Below are 19,019 nucleotides of genomic sequence, written 5' to 3' on the forward strand. Positions count from 1 at the left end.
CAGAGAAGGAGACAGAGAGGCCCCAGAGCTCAGTATTATCAGTCCAGAAGAGGAGACGGTCCCTGTGCCTCTCACTTCCTGTCCCCAGTATCTCTGCAGCAATACCCTGTAGCAGGCTTTTTTCTGAGCCAGCAACCAGCTCCCAAGTTAAGAACTGGAGACTTATTAGTTGTGAATGCTTGGCCTTAACTTATGCTTGTCCCACTAGCTCTTAAAACTTCAGTTAACCTGTTCTTCTTCATCTATGTTTTGCCTAGGGGATTTTTACCTTTCTTTCATACTGTATGTCCTACTCTTTGTCTGACTGATTGGTGGCTGCCTGGCTGGTTGGCCCCAGGCATCTTCTTCTTCTCCTTCTTTCCTCTTCTGGTTCTCTCTTTCCTCAATGATGTGGGAGAGTCTTCTGTTTATGTTGATTTCATTCATTAATAAAGAAACTGCCTTGGCCAGCCCTTAGGTGGGTGGAGTAGACAGAACAGGTAGAAGGAAGTGAGGTAGATGGCTCAGTCAGATGCCACGCCTCTCCTAAGTTAGCCAGACCGCCGTGCCTCTCCTCAGAGAGATGAGATGGAGCCAGCCGCCAGTTCAGACATGCTGAATCTTTCCCGGTAAGACACCATTCGTGGTGTTACACAGATTATTAGATATGGGTTAAAACAAGAGATGTGAGAATTAGATAATAAGAGGATGGAACTAATGAGCCAGACAGTGTTTAAAAGAATACAATTTGTGTGTTGTTATTTCGGGTTTTAAGCTAGCCAGTGGCCGAGAGCAGGGTGGCGGGAAGCCGCCCGCAGCTCCTCATTACACCTCAAGAGCCTAGACTCCTCCTCCTCTTTATCCTTTCTCCCTGCCAACCTTGCCTATCCCTTTACTGCCTAGCTATTGGCTATTCAGCATTTTATTAGACCAATCAGGTACCTTAGGCAGGCAAGGTAAAACAGCAACACATCTTTACATAATTAAACAAATACAGCATAAACAAGTAATATCCCACAACACCCTTGGATGGAGAGTGTAAGGTGTAACCAGACATGTCAAAACAAGTCCTCCTGACTCACTGCTGTAGTCTCCAGTACCAGACAGAAAGCAGAGGAACTTGAGGCTTGTGACTGAGTGGTGGTATTCCAGCCACTCTGTCTCATCCTTGTCAGCTAGCTCCTGTATGCAGTGCTGCTGGGAATGACCTCAGACCTTGCCAGAAAGAAAAGTGGCAGGAAATCTCACCCCTGAGGTAGAGATGTGTGGTATTATTGACATCCACAGAATTTGTTATATAAAGAAAATAAACCATTTAGTCCTGGGGAACAGCCTACACCAGACATATGGTGTGAACCACAGCTAAGTGAGAGAACACCCTTCACACCACAGAAAGGAGTCTCACCCTTCACATCACAAGGAGTCTCACAGGTGATGTAGGTGTGTCTTCTATCTATCTGACAATTTCATTGGTTAATTAATAAAGAAACTGCTTGGCCTGATAGGTTAGAATGTAGGTGGGTGGAGTAGACAGAACAGGATGCTGGGAGTGAGGCAGACACCTTGGGCAATCGTCATGCCTCTCCTCTCTGAGCAATCGCCATGCCTCTCCTCTCTGGGCCAGCCGTGATGGAGCCAGCCGCCAGGTCAGACATGCTGAATCCTTCCCAGTAAGACATCACCTCGTGGTGCTACACAGATTACTAAATATGGGTCAAAGCAAGATATGAGAATTAGACAATAAGAGGCTGAAACTAATGGGCCAGGCAGTGTTTAAATGAATACAGTTTGTGTGTTCTTATTTTGGGGCATAAGCTAGCCAGGTGGCCGAGAGCTGGGCGGCGGGAATGCAGCCCGCGGCTCCACACTACACACGGGCATTGCTAAGAGGAAAAGAGGAAATGCGATGAATGTGTTATAGTGAAAATTGTCCAAAAGAGCTCAACCCCAGCCTAGTGTACAGGGCAAACTCCAGGACAGCCAACGCTACACAGAGAAACCTCATCTCAAAAACACGAGCACCACCACCCAGCCAGATTTAGCTTTTTTAGTGACTCTAGAAGCTAATTTAAATAACTTAAATATGTATGTCCACAGTAAAAGCCAGTTTATCAACATAATACAACAAATTGTAACAGTCTCCAAATGAAACTGACAAGTTTATATTAGGTCAAATGATCTTAGGAATGTCTAAGCACAGTCCTTGAATGGCAAAAATGTAGCCTTGCTATATTGATTTATTCTTTTATGTGCATTGGTGTTTTGCCTGTGTGTGTATGCCTGTGTAAGAGTGTCAGGCAAAAAAAAAATGCTGGGCAGTGGTGGCGCACGCCTTTAATCATAGCACTCAGGAGGCAGAGGCAGGTAGATCTCTGTGAGTTTGAGGCCAGCCTGGTCTACAGAGTGAGTTCCCTCCAGGACAGTCTCCAAAGTTACAGCTACAGAGGAACCCTGTCTCAAAAACAACAAAACAAAACAAAACCCAAAAAACAAAAAAACAAAAAAAAACAAAAAAAAACGAAAAGAAAAAAAGAGTATCAGGAACAGACAGCTGTGAGCTGCCATGTGGGAGCTACGAATTGGCCCTGGGTCCTCTATAAGCACAGTCAGTGCTCTTACCCTCTGAGCATCTCTCCTGCCCCAGCCTTGCTTTTTTACTTGGCATATTAATTTAAAAACATATTTTAAGATTTCTGGGAAAATAATCAACATTTTGTATACTTACACTTCATATACATGAGCTGTAGCCTGTCTTCAACCTAAACATTTTATATTTCTTTTCTAGACATTCTTTTAAAGTTTCTTCTTGTTGTTGTCTGGTTGGTTTTTGTTTTGTCTTTTTGTTTTTCAAGACAGGGTTTCTCACAGATTCAACGCAATGCCCATCAAAATCCCAGCAAAATTCTTCACAGTCCTCGAAAGAACGGTACTCAACTTCATATGGAAAAGCAAAAACCCATGATAGCCAAAACAATCCTGAGCAATAAAAGAACTTCTGGAGGCATCACAATCCCTGATTTCAAACTCTACTACAGAGCTACAGTCCTGAAAACAGCCTGGTATTGGCATAAGAACAGATGGGAGGACCAATGGATCCGAAGAGAAAACCCGGATATCAATAATTTGCTCTTGAAGAAAATTCCCAGTCTTAAAGAACAACAGGAAGCCGGAACCCCCAAAGGCCCAGGCTTCTGCTCGTGTTGTAACTGAGCCTCTAAGGTTCATGGCTTGGGTAGGACGGCTGTTGGAGTTGATCTAAGAACTTGGATATTAAATTGCAACAAAAGCAGGGAAGGTTACTGCAACAAAGGAACACTGCTTGGCATGCTGTCTGTATGGGTGGGTGAGGGAGAGGCCAAGGAGGCTGCTGCCATGACAACGTTTTCTTCGTTTTTTATGTGTGATGCTAGGGATCAAGTCTCAGAGATCATTTCTGTTCTACTCTATTCTCAACCCCACCAAGAATTTAGAAATCTTTGCTGGGTGGTGGTGGCGCATGCCTTTAATCCCAGCACTCAGGAGGCAGAGGCAGGCAGATCTTGGTGAGTTTGAGGCCAGCCTGGTCTACAGAGTGAGTTCCAGGACAGCCAGGGCTACATAGAGAAACCCTGTCTCGAAAAACCAAAAAGTGAAAAAAAGAAATCTTATTGACTTTTAACAAAGTGAAGAAAAGGACAGGACTTGAATTTTAAGTACTTTGGAATGTGCATGATTTGAAAAGTTTAAACACAATAAAACTTCGTACTAGCAGGACATGAAGGAAAAACTGTTGTGGAATATTATTTTAACCAGGCAAAGATGTGTTACATTTGCTTATGCTGTGTAATATTACTTTAGTTATGTAAAGATGTGTTGCTTCTGCTGGGCGATGGTGGTGCATGCCTTTAATCCCAGCACTCGGGAGGCAGAGGCAGGCAGATCTCTGTGAGTCTGTGAGTTCGAGACCAGCCTGGGCTACAAAAAAAAAGTGTTGAATTTAACGTAAGGATGTGTATTTAATTATGAAAAGATGTGTTGCCGGGTGGTGGTGGCACAGGCCTTTAATTCCAGCACTTGGGAGGCAGAGACAGGTGGATCTCTGTGAGTTTGAAGTCTCTCTGGTCTATAGAGCGAGTTCCAGGACAGAAAAAAAAAACTCTGTCTCAGAAAAAAAAAAAAAGGAAAGAAAGAAAAGACGTGTTGCATTTGTTTCACCTCGCCTGCGTAATGCACCTAATTGGTCTAATAAAGAGCTGAATGGTCAATATCTAGGTAGAGAGAATAAATAGGAGGAGAAATCTAGGTTAAAAAAGAGGAGAAAGTAGAACACACCCAGGGCAAGAAGTCAGGCAGCTACTAGCCAACCAAAATAGAGACAACAAGAAAGTAAGTAAAGGTAAAAAGTCCCGAGGCAAAAGGTAGATAAAGAGAACTATGTTAGCGTCAAGTTGGGAGCGTAGGCCCCTGCCCCTTGCATCTATCCCAGCCTCCAAGCCTGGTCTGGACTCCAAATCCAGCAGGCCAGGTCCTGACCCCTCCCTGTGGGTCCTGATCCCTCCCTGTGGGTCCTGACCCCTCCCTGAGTAGTTAAGTGATCCCCCCACCACCAACCCCCCCCCCCAAGAGGAACACGTGGTCTTCCTTTCTTCCTCCTGGGAGTTGGGTTTTTTCGAGGCTACCCAGTTCTCCCTTGGGGCCACCCAAGAGCACGCAGAACTTCCATTAAACCTGGATACTTCTTAATTCTGCTTGTTTTGATTTGGCTTGATTGTTAATTTTGCGTTGGCAGGGAGCTCGCGTTAGGAACTATTCCTAACAGCTGGATGGTGGTGGCACACGCCTTTAATTCTAGCACTTGGGAGGCAGAGACAGGCGAATCACTCTGTACACCGGTGTACAGAGAGAGTTCCAGGACAACCAGGACTGTGACACAGAGAAACCTTGTCTGGAAAAAAAAAAAACAAATAAAAAAGAAGCAGGTTAATTTAAGTTAAAAGAGCTAGCCAGAAATATGCCTAAACTAGGCCAGTTACTCAAAACTAATAATAAGTCTCTGTGTCATGATTTGGGAGCTGGTTGGTGGCCCAAAAGTAAACCTATTTACACTGGACTCACTCAAGAAACTTCTTTAAGGGGCTGGTGAGATGGCTCAGTGGTTAAGAGCACTGACTGCTCCTCCAGAGGACCAGAGTTCAATTCCCAGCACCCACATGGCAGCTTGCAGCTGTTTGTAGCTCCAATTCAAGAAAATCTGATATCATTATACCAGTGTGCATGAAATAAAGTTAAATAAAGTTAAAAAAAGAAACTTCTTTAAGAAGTTGTGATTAAGGCTGGAGAGGTGGCTCAGTGGTTAAGGACACTTGCTGCTCCTCCAGTAGATGCAAGTTCAGCTCCCAGCACCCGCATTAATGGGCTCACAATGAGCCCCAGTTTCAGGGGCTCGGAAGCCCTCTTCTGCACACATGGGGCATACATTTAGAAGCACAAATTAAAAACAAACTTCAAATCTCTTTGAAATGGACAATAGGTCAATAGGGATGCATAGCATATCTTTAATTCCAGCTCTCAGGAAGAATAGGCAAGCTGATCTGTGAGCTCCAGGCAGGCCAAGGCTAAATAGTAAGACTGTCTCAAAAACAAAACAAAACAAAACAAAAACAAAAAACAAAAATAACAATAAAGAACTAATTCCAACAAATAGAAATGTAAGTACAACAAAATTCTTGTTTGGGTTGTGATCTGAGAGCAGGTTTCGGGTCCATCATTCCCATCATAACCTAAGAAGATAACCCAGGCCATGCAGTGGTGGTGCACAGCTTTAATCTCAGCACTCAGGAGGCAGAGGCTGGAGGACCTAAATTCAAGACCAGCCTGGTCTGCAAGCATGAGTTCCAGGGCAGCCAGGGCTGCATGGAGAAGCCCTGACTCAAGGACTCACCACCACCAGGACAGTATTCCAGAATTTAATGAAGTCATATTCATTCTCAAAGACATGGCTTTGGCAAAGTCCTTTCCGATTACCAGGATTATAAATCTCCACACAGGATTTAGTGATAGTCCAGTCTTTACCCTTTAGGAACTTCTCATTTTGTGAGGTTAGCTGGTGTTATGGAATATTATTTTAAGATGTGTTACATTTGTTTATGCTGTGGAACATTTGTTTACTGATGCAAAGATGTGTTGCATTCTTTTATGTTGCATTTGTTTAATTCTGTGTTAAAGTTGTGTTACTTTGTCTAAAACACCTGACTGGTCTACTATAGAGCTGGACCGCCAATAGCAAGGCAGGAGAAACGATAGGCAGGACTGGCAGGCAGAGAGAATAAATAAAAGGAGAAAGAGGGAGGGGCAGGAGCAAGGAGAAGAAAATGTTAGGGTTCTACTACTTCAGCCAGTCAAGGGGTAAGCCTGGAAGTAAGATTAAGAAAGAAAAATCTCAGAGACAAAAGGTAGTCGGGATAATTTAAAAAGGAAAGCTGGCTAGAAATAAGCCAAGCTAAGGCCAGGCATTCATTAGTATGAAAAAGTCTCCATATGTGTTTATTTGGGAACTGGGTAGCAGGCCCCCAAAAGAATCCAAAGAATAAAAAAAGAACCAACAAGCTGGTGGAAGTCCAAATAATTTACTAGGCAGCAGCATAGATTATGAGCATCTACTGCACCGAAAATGCCCACAATCTCTTGGGCACCATGGGACTACCAGTTTCAAGTCTTTCCTCCACTGTTTAGGCTGCCCTACTAAGATTCGAACTCTTATCACCCGACCCCATCCCCAAAAGAAGCACGTGGAAGCCCAGGATGGCCAGTACACCGTTCTGCGTTACCCACGCCTCTCGCCTTGGCCGTCTTGCTAGAAGCCAGCGGCTGACTAGATACGTGGGTAGGAACACGGAATAGGGTAGGGGGACACTGTGCAACAGTAGGCCCCGCCTGGCAGGCTGGCAGCGCCCCGCGGAGCAGGAGGGAGGGGCACGTGCAGCTTGTCCAGCAGGCGCCCGCTCCTCGGGAGCTGGCACTCACCACCCACCCGCACACAAAGCCCGCTCGGCGAGCTCGGCGCTCGGCTCCTCAGGCCTGTGCCGCCGCTCACAACCTGAGGCTTCCAGGTTGGGCGCCGGGCCCGGGGCAGGCATCAGGCGTCGAGCATCTGCGCTCATCGAACCGCCGCGGGCGGGAGTGCAAGGGGAGGAGTGGGCCGCGGGGGGTGGGGTGGAGGAAGCGGCCTCGCACTGAGGAGGGAGCAATTGAATTTCAAACACAAACAAGCGCACGAGCGCGCCCCGAGCCGAGCGTTGCCCACCGCGCCCGCCCCGTCCGAGCGGCGCGCGGGCGCAGACGCCGTGGCTGCTCCGGAGCTCGCGCCAGGGGCCACCATCGAGGCGGGGGCCGCGCGAGGGCCGGAGCGCAGCGGCGCCACAACCGCCGCACGCGCAAACTTGGGCTCGCGCTTCCCGGCTCGGCGCGGAGCCCGGGGCTCCCGCGGCCCCAACATGTCGCGATCCAACCGGCAGAAGGAGTACAAATGTGGGGACCTGGTGTTCGCGAAGATGAAGGGATACCCACACTGGCCGGCCCGGGTGAGCAGTGGGGCCATCGCGGGCCTTGATGCGGTTGCATAACGATCGGGAGGGCTCGGTCACCAAGCGCAGAGCGGGCGGAGGGGCAGGGGCGCCGGGCCTGCTCGCCCTGGTGGGAGTCCTCCACCGCTTACATAACGGATGGCGGGGGCCAGCACCTGGCCGGTGGCGCCGCGTGCTCAGTCCGCCCGCAACTCTCCTACCGGCCGAGGCTTTGGGCGCACGGTCGGGGAGCGGCCCGGTTGTGAGTCGCTTCTTCTGGCGCGACTCCTAACCCCTTCGGGGAGCCCCGAGTCTCTATTGATAGTTGCCTTCAGTTCGGATTTCTCTTTCTGGGCAAACGGTTGCGAAGGGTCCCAGTCCACAGAGGGCTAAGTGGAGGTAGAGCTGTCGTCTAGCAAACTTTCTTCTAGTATTTTGTAGGAAATCTGAAGTTGGGAGGGTCGTGGAGTGATTGGGGGGACTTAAGAAATGGTCTGCCTATGGGTAACTCTGCTACAACCCGTTAGCCCTTAGCTTTACGAGAGCATCCCTCCATATGCCGCCAGCTCCGATTTGGAACTGTAGGCAGCAAGGCCTCGTGTGCTTGGGAAGACCTGTACAGATCACCTTGGTGAGGCGGGGGATTGTGGGCGAGCGAATTGCCTCCGCAGCACACCAGCGAGCCTCTCCCAGAGGCCTGTGTCGGCCATGTGGTTGTTTCAACCCGCCAACACAAGGGCCTTCCCCATTCCAGCACCTGGCCAGGTGGGAGGGTGGGGCCGAAAGCCTGCTGTGTTGATCACCTTTCCTCCAAGGGAAAGGTTAAGTGAGTGTGTGGGTGCTTCTGGCAACTTCAAAGTGAATGTAGAGGGGCCCTTGGTACTGGCTGAAGGCATGACTCAGCCCCTAGGGTGTGGGGTGTGTGTAAACTGAAATCCTAGGGCAGAAAGGCCTGAAGGAGGGGTCCCAAAGCAGTAGTGCTTTTGAGGCTTTGGCTTTTCCAGCATGGCTGACTGTTCATCTGGCTCAGGAAGTTCCTCCATGCTCTTTTGGTTACTATTCAGGGTGTTGGGCCAGCTTGATGATTGAAAAAACCCAAGTGGTTCTCCATACTCTCTCCTCGCAAAGCGTGTGTCCAATCCCACTTGCCTGAGCTCCTTGCTCTCTGAAACTTTCAAGTGGGTCAAATAAGGCCTGGCCTCTGGCTTGGGAGTGAAGTGCAGAGAGAAACCAGATTCGGTTCCAGAGCCTTAGAAGGGCTTGACTGAAGCTAGGCAGTGTGTGTGTGTGTGTGTGTGTGTGTGTGTGTGTGAGAGAGAGAGAGAGAGAGAGAGAGAGAGAGAGAGAGAGAGAGAGAGAGAGAGAGAGAGAGACAGAGAGAGAGAGAGAGAGAGAGAGAGAGAGACAGAGAGAGAGAGAGAGAGAGATGTGAACAGTCATGTACTTTACCCTGCACTGGCTTCTTGGGCAGAACAAGAATTGAACCCAGGTTTCTACTACTGCTTCCCCTTGCTGGCGCCGAGACAAAAGTTCAGTGGTAAGCTATGCCTGAGAAAGGAGAAATACTATGAAGTGTAGATTTAGGGATCTTGTGATGTGTCTTACTCCTTGAGACCTTTGGCTAGAAGACACAGTGGAACAGGGATACCATCATACCATCCGTTTCTTTTCAGTGTGAGCTGCAGGACAGAAGGGAGGACAGAGAGGCGATTTCTTTCTCTATTGAGGCCTCGACCTTTGAGATAGAGTTGAAAGTGGGTCTCAGAGATAGGCACCCCAACACTTGGCTGGTTTGGTTATAACACTTAAGGGGAGGGGGACATCCAAGGCTATCACCGCTCTAAGGATTCCTCTTGGTTCCCAAAAGGAGAAAACAGTCTGTCTCCCTGACCCCCAATTCCTTAGAACCTGTCTTAGTTCTTCCTGAGTTGGAGGAGGAGGAAGGCAGAAGCTGGTTGCTCCAGGGTGTAGCCAGAATCTTCAGCCCTGATGCAGGTCGCCTCTTGCACCTTGCTTCCCTCATTTCTGCTTCTGGAAAGACTAAAAGGGCTTGAGATTGGTCATAGGGGCCACATGGTAGCAGGCCTGACTGGAAGAATGCCTGATGGCTCCATCTTCCCTTCTTCCCTCTTCTGCCTGCCTGACTTCCTGGAGGATCTCCAGGCACTAACAAGCCGAGTTTCCCTCTCATCCAGTCCACCCTGGGGGCCTTTCTACTCTCCCAATCCTGGAGACCACGCTCTGGAGCAGTCTAGAGCCTCCCTCCTGACTCTTTTCTCTTTTCTGTCTTTGGCGTTGCCACACTGAGGTGTCTACTGTCCTGGACATTCTGGTTCCGCTAGGTCAAGTCAGCCAGATGAGCTAGTGTGTTCCTAGCTTTCATCAGCCTTCCTAAATGCCTGGTGATCTTGGACCTGCTTGGGCTCTGAGTGCTGTGGGCATGGTGTTCAGGTCTCCCTGCTCCTGTGAACACTGCAAATGGCTTCAAAGGCCTCTGGCCTGGACAGGATGGGGTTTCTAGTGTTAGGGGCCTGTCTGATGTAAATGCAGAGGAGTTTCAGAATCTTCTTCCAGTTGGATAGAGGAGGAAGTGTGGTAGGGTCCCCAGCACATCTGGCCCCACCCTGGCTTACTCTCCTTTGACTCACCGAGTTTAGTCACCACCTGGGAGACAGATTCAAGACAGACTTCTTTGAGAAGAGCTGCCCTCACATCTAAGCCCCAGGAAAGACAGTTGCTCCTTTGTAGCTGGGGGTGGGGGTGCTGCCCCAGAAGAGATTTCTCCTCTTTTATGGGGGGGGGAGGGGATTGGAAAAACTTTTGAGCGGAAAGCATTCCCATCCCCCAACCCTACCTGCTACACCTACATATAATAGTTAGGGTTGTTGGAAAATGAGCCTCTTAAGGAAGAGGCCTATCTGCTCTCATTCCTCCACACCCAACCTTTATGTAGCTGGAAGTTGTCAGGACTGGTGGAGTTGGTATGTCTAATTCCATCCAGCCTTGTGTCTAGGACTGGGCGGCTAGAGGCCTCCTGGGTCCCCTGCCACACGATTTAGATTCTGCCTGTTGTTTGCTCTCCATGGGAAGATGAGGCGTTTCAGTCGGTGTTCTTTGGAGAGAGTCTTGAGTCTCCTCTCTTCCCTTTCATTACACTGTATTACCAGGCTGAAAGCAGTGATCCCCGGACTTGGGTGTGGGCTCTCCAGCACTTCAGCCTGGATCCCCACCCCACCCCCTACCTCCCACCCCCGCATAGGTGTCAGGCCTATGAGAGAGCCTTGCTACCGTTGTCCTTTACTTGTCTCCTGGGATCGCTTAAGCCCTAGAGGCCTCCCACCCTTGTGTGTGTGTGTGTGTGTGTGCGCGCGCGCGCTAACCTCTGAGAAGAGAGAGGGGGGCTAGCAGATAACTCGAGTCAGGTATCCTGTCCAGCTCCTCCCTGTCCCCACTCCTTAGAGCATGTCCCCCTCCCCCTTTGCTTTCCAGTCCTAGCTTAGTTTTACATACAGCCCAAGACCGGCCTGCCAGATTACAGGTTTTAGTGTTCCCTCCTCCCCAATCCTGGATGGCAGGCCTGGGGGGAGGGGTGGTCACATTCCTGGTGGCTGAGTGGCCCCGGAGGGGCGGAGTTGAGTTGTCATAGTGATGGGGATCACGGTTGTGGGGGAACTGCGTGCCTTTCCACCAGGTTCCCACACCCCAGCATCTCCTGATTCTTGGGCTGGGCTTAGTTTGACTTGTGCTTTCCTAGGGGGAGGGGCTGGGCTGAAGTCCCCAGAGGCCACGGGGCAAGAGGGAGAAGCCCAGAAGCCTAAAGACTTCCAAGTCTGGGGCAAGATGCCCTTCCGAGTCATACCCACTCAGCTCATTCTAGTCACAGCCTCCCAGTCTCCTCAGTGTTCCCAGTGGGCCCTCTTTCTCTAACCACTGCCTTGGCCTGCCTCTTAGGTTTGTGTCTGCAGCCTCAGCCAACATGGCCACCTGGCCTCTGGAGGAGGGCGGGCATTTGGGAGTGTTGCAAGGATTGCTGGGAGTTGTAGTCCCTGCCCCAACAGTTTGGCTTGGCCTGAACTTCAGGACAATCCGAGGCTAAGCTGGCCAACTGTTCTATCTTGATTTCAAACTAACCTCAGCACTTACTACCTTTACTGCAAAATTCCTCCTGGGTCATCGGGCAAGTGATCTCAAGAAATTAGGTCTAGATTGAAAAGAAGCCTTGGTGGTTAAGAGCACTGGCTGCTCTTCCATAGGACCTGGGATTCTATTCTCAGCGTCTGCATGGCAGCTCACAAAAAACCTGTCTCAGGGGATCTGACATTCTCTTCTGGCTTCCTCAGGCATTCATGAGGTATACAGGGATAACGGTGTGGAAAACGTACGTGTGTGTGTGTGTGTGTGTGTGTGTGTGTGTGTGTGTCTGTGTGTTTAAAGAAAATTAGAGTTGGGCGGTGGTGCAGACATTTAATCCCAACACTCCGGAGGCAGAGGCAGGCGGATCTCTGAGTTCAAGGCCAGCCTGGTCTAATTAATTAGTTCCAGGATAGCCAAAACTATACAAAGAAACACTCAAAAAAAGGGGGGGGGGATTAGGCTTGAAATCTGGTCCTTGTTATAATGTGTCGTTTTTTTCTTGGGAAGGGCATGTCTTTCTTGATTCAGTATCCCTATCTGTAAAAAAGATTTTACTTATTTTAGTGACTTTCAAAGTTTTCAGACGTATTTTAACTAGCTTTCAAGGCCAACCTAGTCTGTAAAGTGAGTTCCAGGACAGCCAGGGCTACACAGAGAAACCCTGCCTGGAAAATAACCCGACAGACAGACAAATAGAGCGAGCTACACAGAAAAGCCCTGCCTGGAAAAAACCAATTGATGGATCGATAGATAGATAGCCTGGAAAAAACCAGATAGATAGATAGATAGATAGATAGATAGATAGATAGATAGATAGATGTAATAAAATAGATAAATGTAAATTAAAAAATAAAATAAAATTTTTATATTTATTTGTTTTGGTGGTTTGTTTTTGTTTGATACAGGGTCTCACTATGTAGCTTTGACTGTCCTGGAACTCAATATATATACAAGACTGGCTTTGAACTCAGAGATCTGCTTTCCTCTGCCTCCCAGAGTGCTGTGATTAAAGGTGTGCACCACAGTGCCCATCAGGATTTCAGAACTGTATCACCAGGCCTGACTCATGTGTGCTGGAGATGCAAGTCAACCTGATCTGGGTGTGGTGGGTACTACTTTGGACAGCAGAATCATGAGTTACAGCCTGAGCTATATATGGTGAGATCCTGTCACCAAAAAAAAAAGTACAGATAGCTCACAAAAATACCCACCAAGTAATGAGTATGTTTGTAAAATTGGAACTGTAAAGGGGAAATGTTAGGAGGGTATGTCCTAGGGGTCCCCTGGTCAGAGATGAAAGTTTCTGGGGGGCATGATGGTGGGGTTGAAGCTGCTCAGAAAGAATTTAGTAAACTTGACAGGCCGACAGGAAGGGCAGTGTTAACTTCTCATTAAGCACCCCCAACCCTGTGACTTAAGTGCTGTGACTCAATATTTTACAGATGGGAAACAGGCAGAGGCTCACCAACCTGTCCAAGGCCGGTCTAAATGTAGCAGAGCAGACATATGGTGGTCACACCTTTAATCCCAGCACTCGGGAGACAAGCAGGTGGATGTCTGAGTTTGAGGCCAGCCTGGTTGAGGATAGCCAGGGCTACACAGAGGAAATCCTGGTGGTGGGGAGTTCCGACTTTGCATTGAGAAGGGGTGGGTTGAGATTGTTTGACATTTCGTAGTTGGAGATAGGTATGTGACTGAGGCAGGAGGATCAGGCTGGGCTGCATAGCAAGGCACTGTCTCAAAATACAAAGAAGTAACAGTATTGGTCTTAGGAGTGGCAGAGAGATTGGCACTTTGGCCAGGATTGGACACTGGAGATGTTCTCTGAAGGAGAGTGGAGCCGCCCTGGATTTGTTAGACTTTCCTGTTACTTTAATTTGGACAAGTTGTACTACTAACCATGTTTTGCAAATTGAGTATTCTCTGGAGTCCTGTTCTGTCTGACTTTATACAAACATCACCTTGCCTAGAATGAGGCCTTGGGACTCAAACTCACCTCTTCTCTTCCTTTCCTGCCCTAGATTGATGAGATGCCTGAGGCTGCTGTGAAATCAACAGCCAACAAATACCAAGTCTTTTTTTTTGGAACCCACGAGACGTGAGTGAGGGGCCAGTGGGGTGCAGATGGGACACTGTGGGAACACCATTGTGGGGAAAGGGGGGAGTGATGATATCTGTCCGTGTCTGGCATTTAGCTTGGTGGCAGCTTGGGGCTTGAGAGCACAGTCTCCCATCTCTCCCCAGGGCATTCCTGGGCCCCAAAGACCTCTTCCCTTATGAGGAATCCAAGGAGAAGTTTGGCAAGCCCAACAAGAGGAAAGGGTTCAGCGAGGGGCTTTGGGAGATCGAGAACAACCCTACAGTCAAGGCCTCTGGCTACCAGGTGAGCAGAGCCCTGGAAGGCAGGTGTATGTGGGTCCAGGAGCCTTGCCCAGAATCTCAAGGCCTTTGGGGTGGTCGTGATAGGACTTCTTAAGAGAGGGACTGGAGGGTGTGGGGTTCCTTGTAGTTAGGGGCCACTGCCGGTGGCATTGCGAACAAGAATAGGATGGATGTGTAAGTGGGGTAAGCCTTTGTTGGGCCCAACATTAGTAAGAGGACACAACCTTCCAAGAGGAGGTTCTTGTGAGCCGGGCAGGACAAGGCGGGAGGGCAGGGTGAGCGGGGTCGTGGGGAACGGGTCCCAGATCCCTTTGGGAGAAGTTGACCCGAGGTTTTGCCTCCTGCTCCAGCCCTCCCCCCTCCTGCACAGAGCCCTGCCTGCCCGGCCTGTGGGTTAACCCCAGGGCTAATCAACAGAGGTGGGTCTCAAATCACTTGTGAGACTGGGCACCTGGGTGGGGGTGGGGGAGAGGTGGGCAGAAGAAGGAGTGAGTGTCTAGGGGGTGGTTGGGGAGGGACTAGTCTCTGGTGCCATTCCTCCTCTGATGTCTTCACAGTCCTCCCGGAAAAAGAGCTGTGTGGAAGAGGCTGGGCTGGAGCCTGGAGGCCCCGAGGGCGATGGCGACAAGAAAGGCGGAGCCGAGGGCAGCAGCGATGAGGAGGGGAAGCTGGTCATCGACGAGCCGGCCAAGGAGAAGAACGAGAAGGGGGTGCTGAAGAGGAGAGCAGGGGACATGCTGGAGGTGACTGCCAGGACATGCCTGCAGCATTTTCTGGGGATCCAACTGAAGAGTGGGGCACAGGTTTTCTGGGTAGCAGAGGATAGCTGGACAGTGGGTAGCACTCTGGAAAGAGGCCCTGAGGAGGGTTGTAGGCACAGGGAGATTAACTGTCTCTAGTCTCAGTTGATGTCCTCTGACAATCTGTCCTAGGACTCCCCTAAACGTCCCAAGGAGTCAGGAGACCATGAAGAGGAAGAAAAGGAGGTGGCTACCTTGGAGGGTGAGAGGCCCCTACCCGTAGAGATGGAGAAGAACAGCACCCCCTCTGAGCCAGACTCTGGCCGGGGACCTCCTCCAGAGGAAGAGGAAGACGAGGAGGAGTCTACCAAGGAAGAGGCCGAAGCCCAGGGTGTCAGAGATCATGAGAGGTGGGTGAGCTAGCTTGGCAATGGGCTGGGAGGGCTCACCATACGTGGAAAGGAGGACACGGAAAAGGGTGTGCAGTAGTCAGGCTGTCTGGAGGCTGGGTGGGCTCTCCCAGAAGACCTGTACTGGCTTGGGCAAGGCCAGGCCAAGGCCACACCATTAACCCTTCTCCCTCCAACCCTCCCCTGCAGCCTGTAGCCACCAATGTTTCAAGAGGAGCCCCTGCCCCGTTCCTGCTGCTGTCTGGGTGCTACTGGGGAAACTGGCCATGGCCTGCAAACTGGGAACCCTTTTCCCACCCAACTCACTCTCCTCCTTCACTCAGTTTCTCCTTTTTTAAGCCCACCTCCTGGAGACTGGCTTGATCTTCACCTCCAGGTCCCTGTACCATGTGCCCTGGAATGAGACGGGGCCGTTATCTCCTTAGATTTGTCTCCTAAGACTTGCGTTGGGGTCTGGGCTGCTGTTTCCACCTCTTGACACCTTTGCCCTCCTTGCAGGTACTCTAGACCTTTGGGCTGGGCGGGACAGGAGAAGGGTAATGGAATATTAACTTGCGTATGGGTTCTTGGGTGGCATCTCCTGAGCTCTTGCTCCTACACCTATTTTCCCATCTGCCCAAATTCAAGAAAGGGGGACACTGGGAAAGAGGCTCCCATCCATACATCCTTGATGATTTTGAGAACTTTTTTTTTTTTCTGAACCCTAGGGTTCAGGGAGTTGTAGTTTAACATCAAGACTTTGGGGTTTCCACATTGTTGGGGTCAAGGACCTGGAGAGCTGATAATCTGAAAGACTGACTCATCATTTGTGGTGTCTCTAGATCTCAGGTCAGAGATGGGTAACATGGGGAGACCCTGCTGCCTTCTTCCCTCTTCCCACTGAGCTCAAGGCCAGCCTCTAGTCAGATATATCACCCAGACAGAAAGGAAAAGATACATTTTTTAGGGAATGTTTTTAATAAAAGAAAATTACAAAAAGGAAAAAAAAACAACCTATTAATCCCAGCCCTTTGTGTGCCCCCCACTACTGACCCGTTTCTGGGGTGCACTGGGAGGCTCCCTTTCTGTTGGAGTTGATGACTCCTTGGAGCTGGGGCTTTGATGTTCTTCCAGAGTTGGTCCTCTGGTGTTGGCACACATCCAGTTTGTAGCCCACTGAATACCGGGAAAAGTGCTCTCTCCCAGCCTCCTCTGGGTTTCTTATGCCCCCTTCCTTCTTTTGTTCCTATCCCTCCCTTGGGCTCTGAAGAAAAATTGCTGACTGTAGCTTTGGAAGTGTAGCTCTGAGAACCATAGACAATTTGAATTCTAGGAAAATAAAGCCGTTGATTACTATCCTGGATCCTGACTAATTGTTTTTGAGTGTCTGGGATGACTGAAGAGGGGAAGGGAGACAAGTAGATCTCTTCCTCGGTGTCCATTCCCACACGAGACTGCACAAACCCACACCATCCATTCTACCCTTGCAAGTGTCTGGGAGGGTCAAAAACATTTGTATATATTTTTAAAAATATTTATTTATTATGTATACAATATTCTTTCTGCGTGTATGCCTGAAGGGCAGAAAAGGGCACCAGACCTCATTACAGATGGTTGTGAGCCACCATGTGGTTGTTGGGAATTGAACTCAGTACCTTTGGAAGAGCAGGCAATGCTCTTAACCACTGAGCCATCTCTCCAGCCCTGTATAATTTTTTTATGGGTGTTTTGCCCACATTTACGTATGTGCATCACATTTGCACATTTCCTGGTACCCGAGGAGGTCAGAAGAAGCCATTGAGTCCTCTGGTACTGGAGTTGTGGCAACCAAACCCAAGTCCTCTGCAAGAGCAGCAACTGCTTGTTGAGCCTTTTCTTCAGCAACTAGTCTAACATATTTTTGAGCCAGGTGTGGTAGCACAAATCTGTATACTCACCAGTGGGAAGGCAGGAGGATCATGAGTTCAGTGCCAGCCTGGGCTGTACAAAAAAAGCCCATGTTCGAACCACCCTGCCCTCCCACCCCCGCCATGTACACATTAAAAAAAGGCATAAGAAATAGGTTTTAAGGGGCTAAGGATATATACATAAAGACACACATACCTCAGTTGGTAAATTGCCTAGTGTTCACAAATCAAAGCCCTGGATTTGGTCCCCAACCACAGCAAAAAGCAGGTGTGATTATAGCATGGCTATAATCCCCAGCACACAGAAGATGGAGGAAGGGGCATCAGAAGTTTGTGCTTTCTACACAAGCCAGATGACCTGACTTTTCTTCCAGAGACCAGAAAAGCTGGGTGTGCTTTTAGGCACAGAAAAGGGACTCATCTGGTCATCTGTCACCTGCCTCAACAATCTGGAAGATGTCCTCTAACCTCCACAGGGGTGTGGTGGCACAGGTGCCTGCTCTAATGCAACCAGGGCCTTGCTGAGTTAAATCTCTAATCTCACTAAGTACCAGCACCTCTACTGACGCAGAACCACCCATAACTTCAGCTCCAAGGGATCCAATACTCTTTTTCTGACTTCCCTTCCCTGTGTACCAGGCACAGATGTGGTACATACAATGCGTGGAGGCAAAATACTTATAAATCTAAATTTTTATTACATTTTACTTTGTGTGCCTTTGTGAAGGTCAAAGGACAATTTTCAGGAATCAGTCTTTACCATGTGGGACCCAGGTCATCATGCAGGTAGGTGCCTTTACCCACTATCTGACCAGCTATCTAACCAGCCCAATAAATTTAAAAATTATTTTAAAGTCAAGCCAGGCGGTGGTGGTGCACTCAGGGAGGCAGAGGCAGGTAGATCTCAAGAGTTCAAGGCCAGCCTGGTCTACAGAACTGAGTTCCAGGACAGGCTCCAAAGCTACACACAGAAACCCTGTCTCAAAAAAAAAAAAAAAAAAAAAAAACCATCTGCAGATGTTCAGCAAGCTTTCGTGCAGGTATGCATGAGGTCGGTTATATAGAGACGCTTTAGGACCTAGGTTTGATCTCTAGTACTTCAAAAAAGAGAAAGAAATGGGAGTGTGAAGAGGATCCACAAATGGTCATGGAAAGCGTGTGACTTGTCTGAGTCAGGGTCTCTTGTAACCCAGGATATGTTTTTTTTTTTTAAATTTATTATGTACACAGTGTTCAGCCTCCATGTATGCCTGCAGGCCAGAAGAGGGCACCAGATCTCATTACAGATGGTTGTGAGCCACCATGTGGTTGCTAGGAATTGAACTCAGGACCTCCGGAAGAGCAGCCAGTGCTCTTAACCTCTGAGCCATCTCTCTAGCCCCCCAGGATACATTTTAACTATAGATGAGGATGACCTTAAAGTGATCTCTAAGTGCTGAGATTTCAGGTCTGCTTAGACACCTCTGGTTTTTGTTTTTGAAAGAGGGTCTCCCTGTTGGTCTCAAACTCATCCTTTTAGTCTCTAAAGTGCTTGGAAGAGGTGAGTGTTTGGTTGGTTCTAGAAAAGTCTTGGACCTTCAAGAGCAAGTCACAGTTTACGGAGGATAAGTTAAACCATTTGATGCTAGTTAGGTTGCTAACCACGTGTCACCTTGAATTAGCTAGGCATGGTGGTGCATACCTGGGATCTCAGCACAAGGCCAGCGTGGTCTACCTAGTGAGTTCCGGGACTGCCAGGGCTACATCGTGAGACCCCGTCTAAATAATAAAACAAGGCTTCTAGGCAAGAGTTAACACTTTTTTCCCCAAAAAGGTTGACAGAGTTTCTCTGTGTAACAGCCCTGGCTGTCCTGAAACTCACTTGAAGACCAGCTGGCCCCAAACTCAAAAATTAATGACTTATTTTTCCCTTGAATATTTGAGACAGGGTTTCTCTGTGTAGCTTTG

At 49.0% G+C, this 19,019-nt stretch overlaps 1 protein-coding gene across 1 annotated transcript; it reads left to right on the forward strand.

Annotated features, from left to right (window-relative positions):
* Positions 1–7,268: 7,268 nt before the first annotated feature.
* On the forward strand, positions 7,269–16,521 carry Hdgf (heparin binding growth factor). Its single transcript, XM_038311844.2, has 6 exons — positions 7,269–7,538; positions 13,676–13,752; positions 13,899–14,037; positions 14,594–14,779; positions 14,969–15,186; positions 15,376–16,521. The coding sequence occupies exons 1-6, from the start codon at positions 7,452–7,454 to the stop codon at positions 15,380–15,382; spliced, it is 714 nt and encodes a 237-aa protein (XP_038167772.1). The 5' UTR covers positions 7,269–7,451; the 3' UTR covers positions 15,383–16,521.
* The last annotated feature ends 2,498 nt before the right edge of the window (positions 16,522–19,019 follow it).

The sequence above is a fragment of the Arvicola amphibius genome, chromosome 14, assembly GCF_903992535.2.
Source record: "Arvicola amphibius chromosome 14, mArvAmp1.2, whole genome shotgun sequence".
In the NCBI taxonomy this organism is placed as follows: domain Eukaryota; kingdom Metazoa; phylum Chordata; class Mammalia; order Rodentia; family Cricetidae; genus Arvicola; species Arvicola amphibius.

What these genes read in the sequence shown, in the direction of transcription:
- Hdgf (XM_038311844.2), top strand. Translation starts at nt 7,452, where the DNA reads ATGTCGCGATCCAACCGGCAGAAGGAGTACAAATGTGGGGACCTGGTG. An exon ending in TCAAGGCCTCTGGCTACCAG is followed by an intron (nt 14,038 to 14,593) that starts GTGAGCAGAGCC and finishes ATGTCTTCACAG; the next exon opens with TCCTCCCGGAAAAAGAGCTG. An exon ending in GAGCAGGGGACATGCTGGAG is followed by an intron (nt 14,780 to 14,968) that starts GTGACTGCCAGG and finishes AATCTGTCCTAG; the next exon opens with GACTCCCCTAAACGTCCCAA.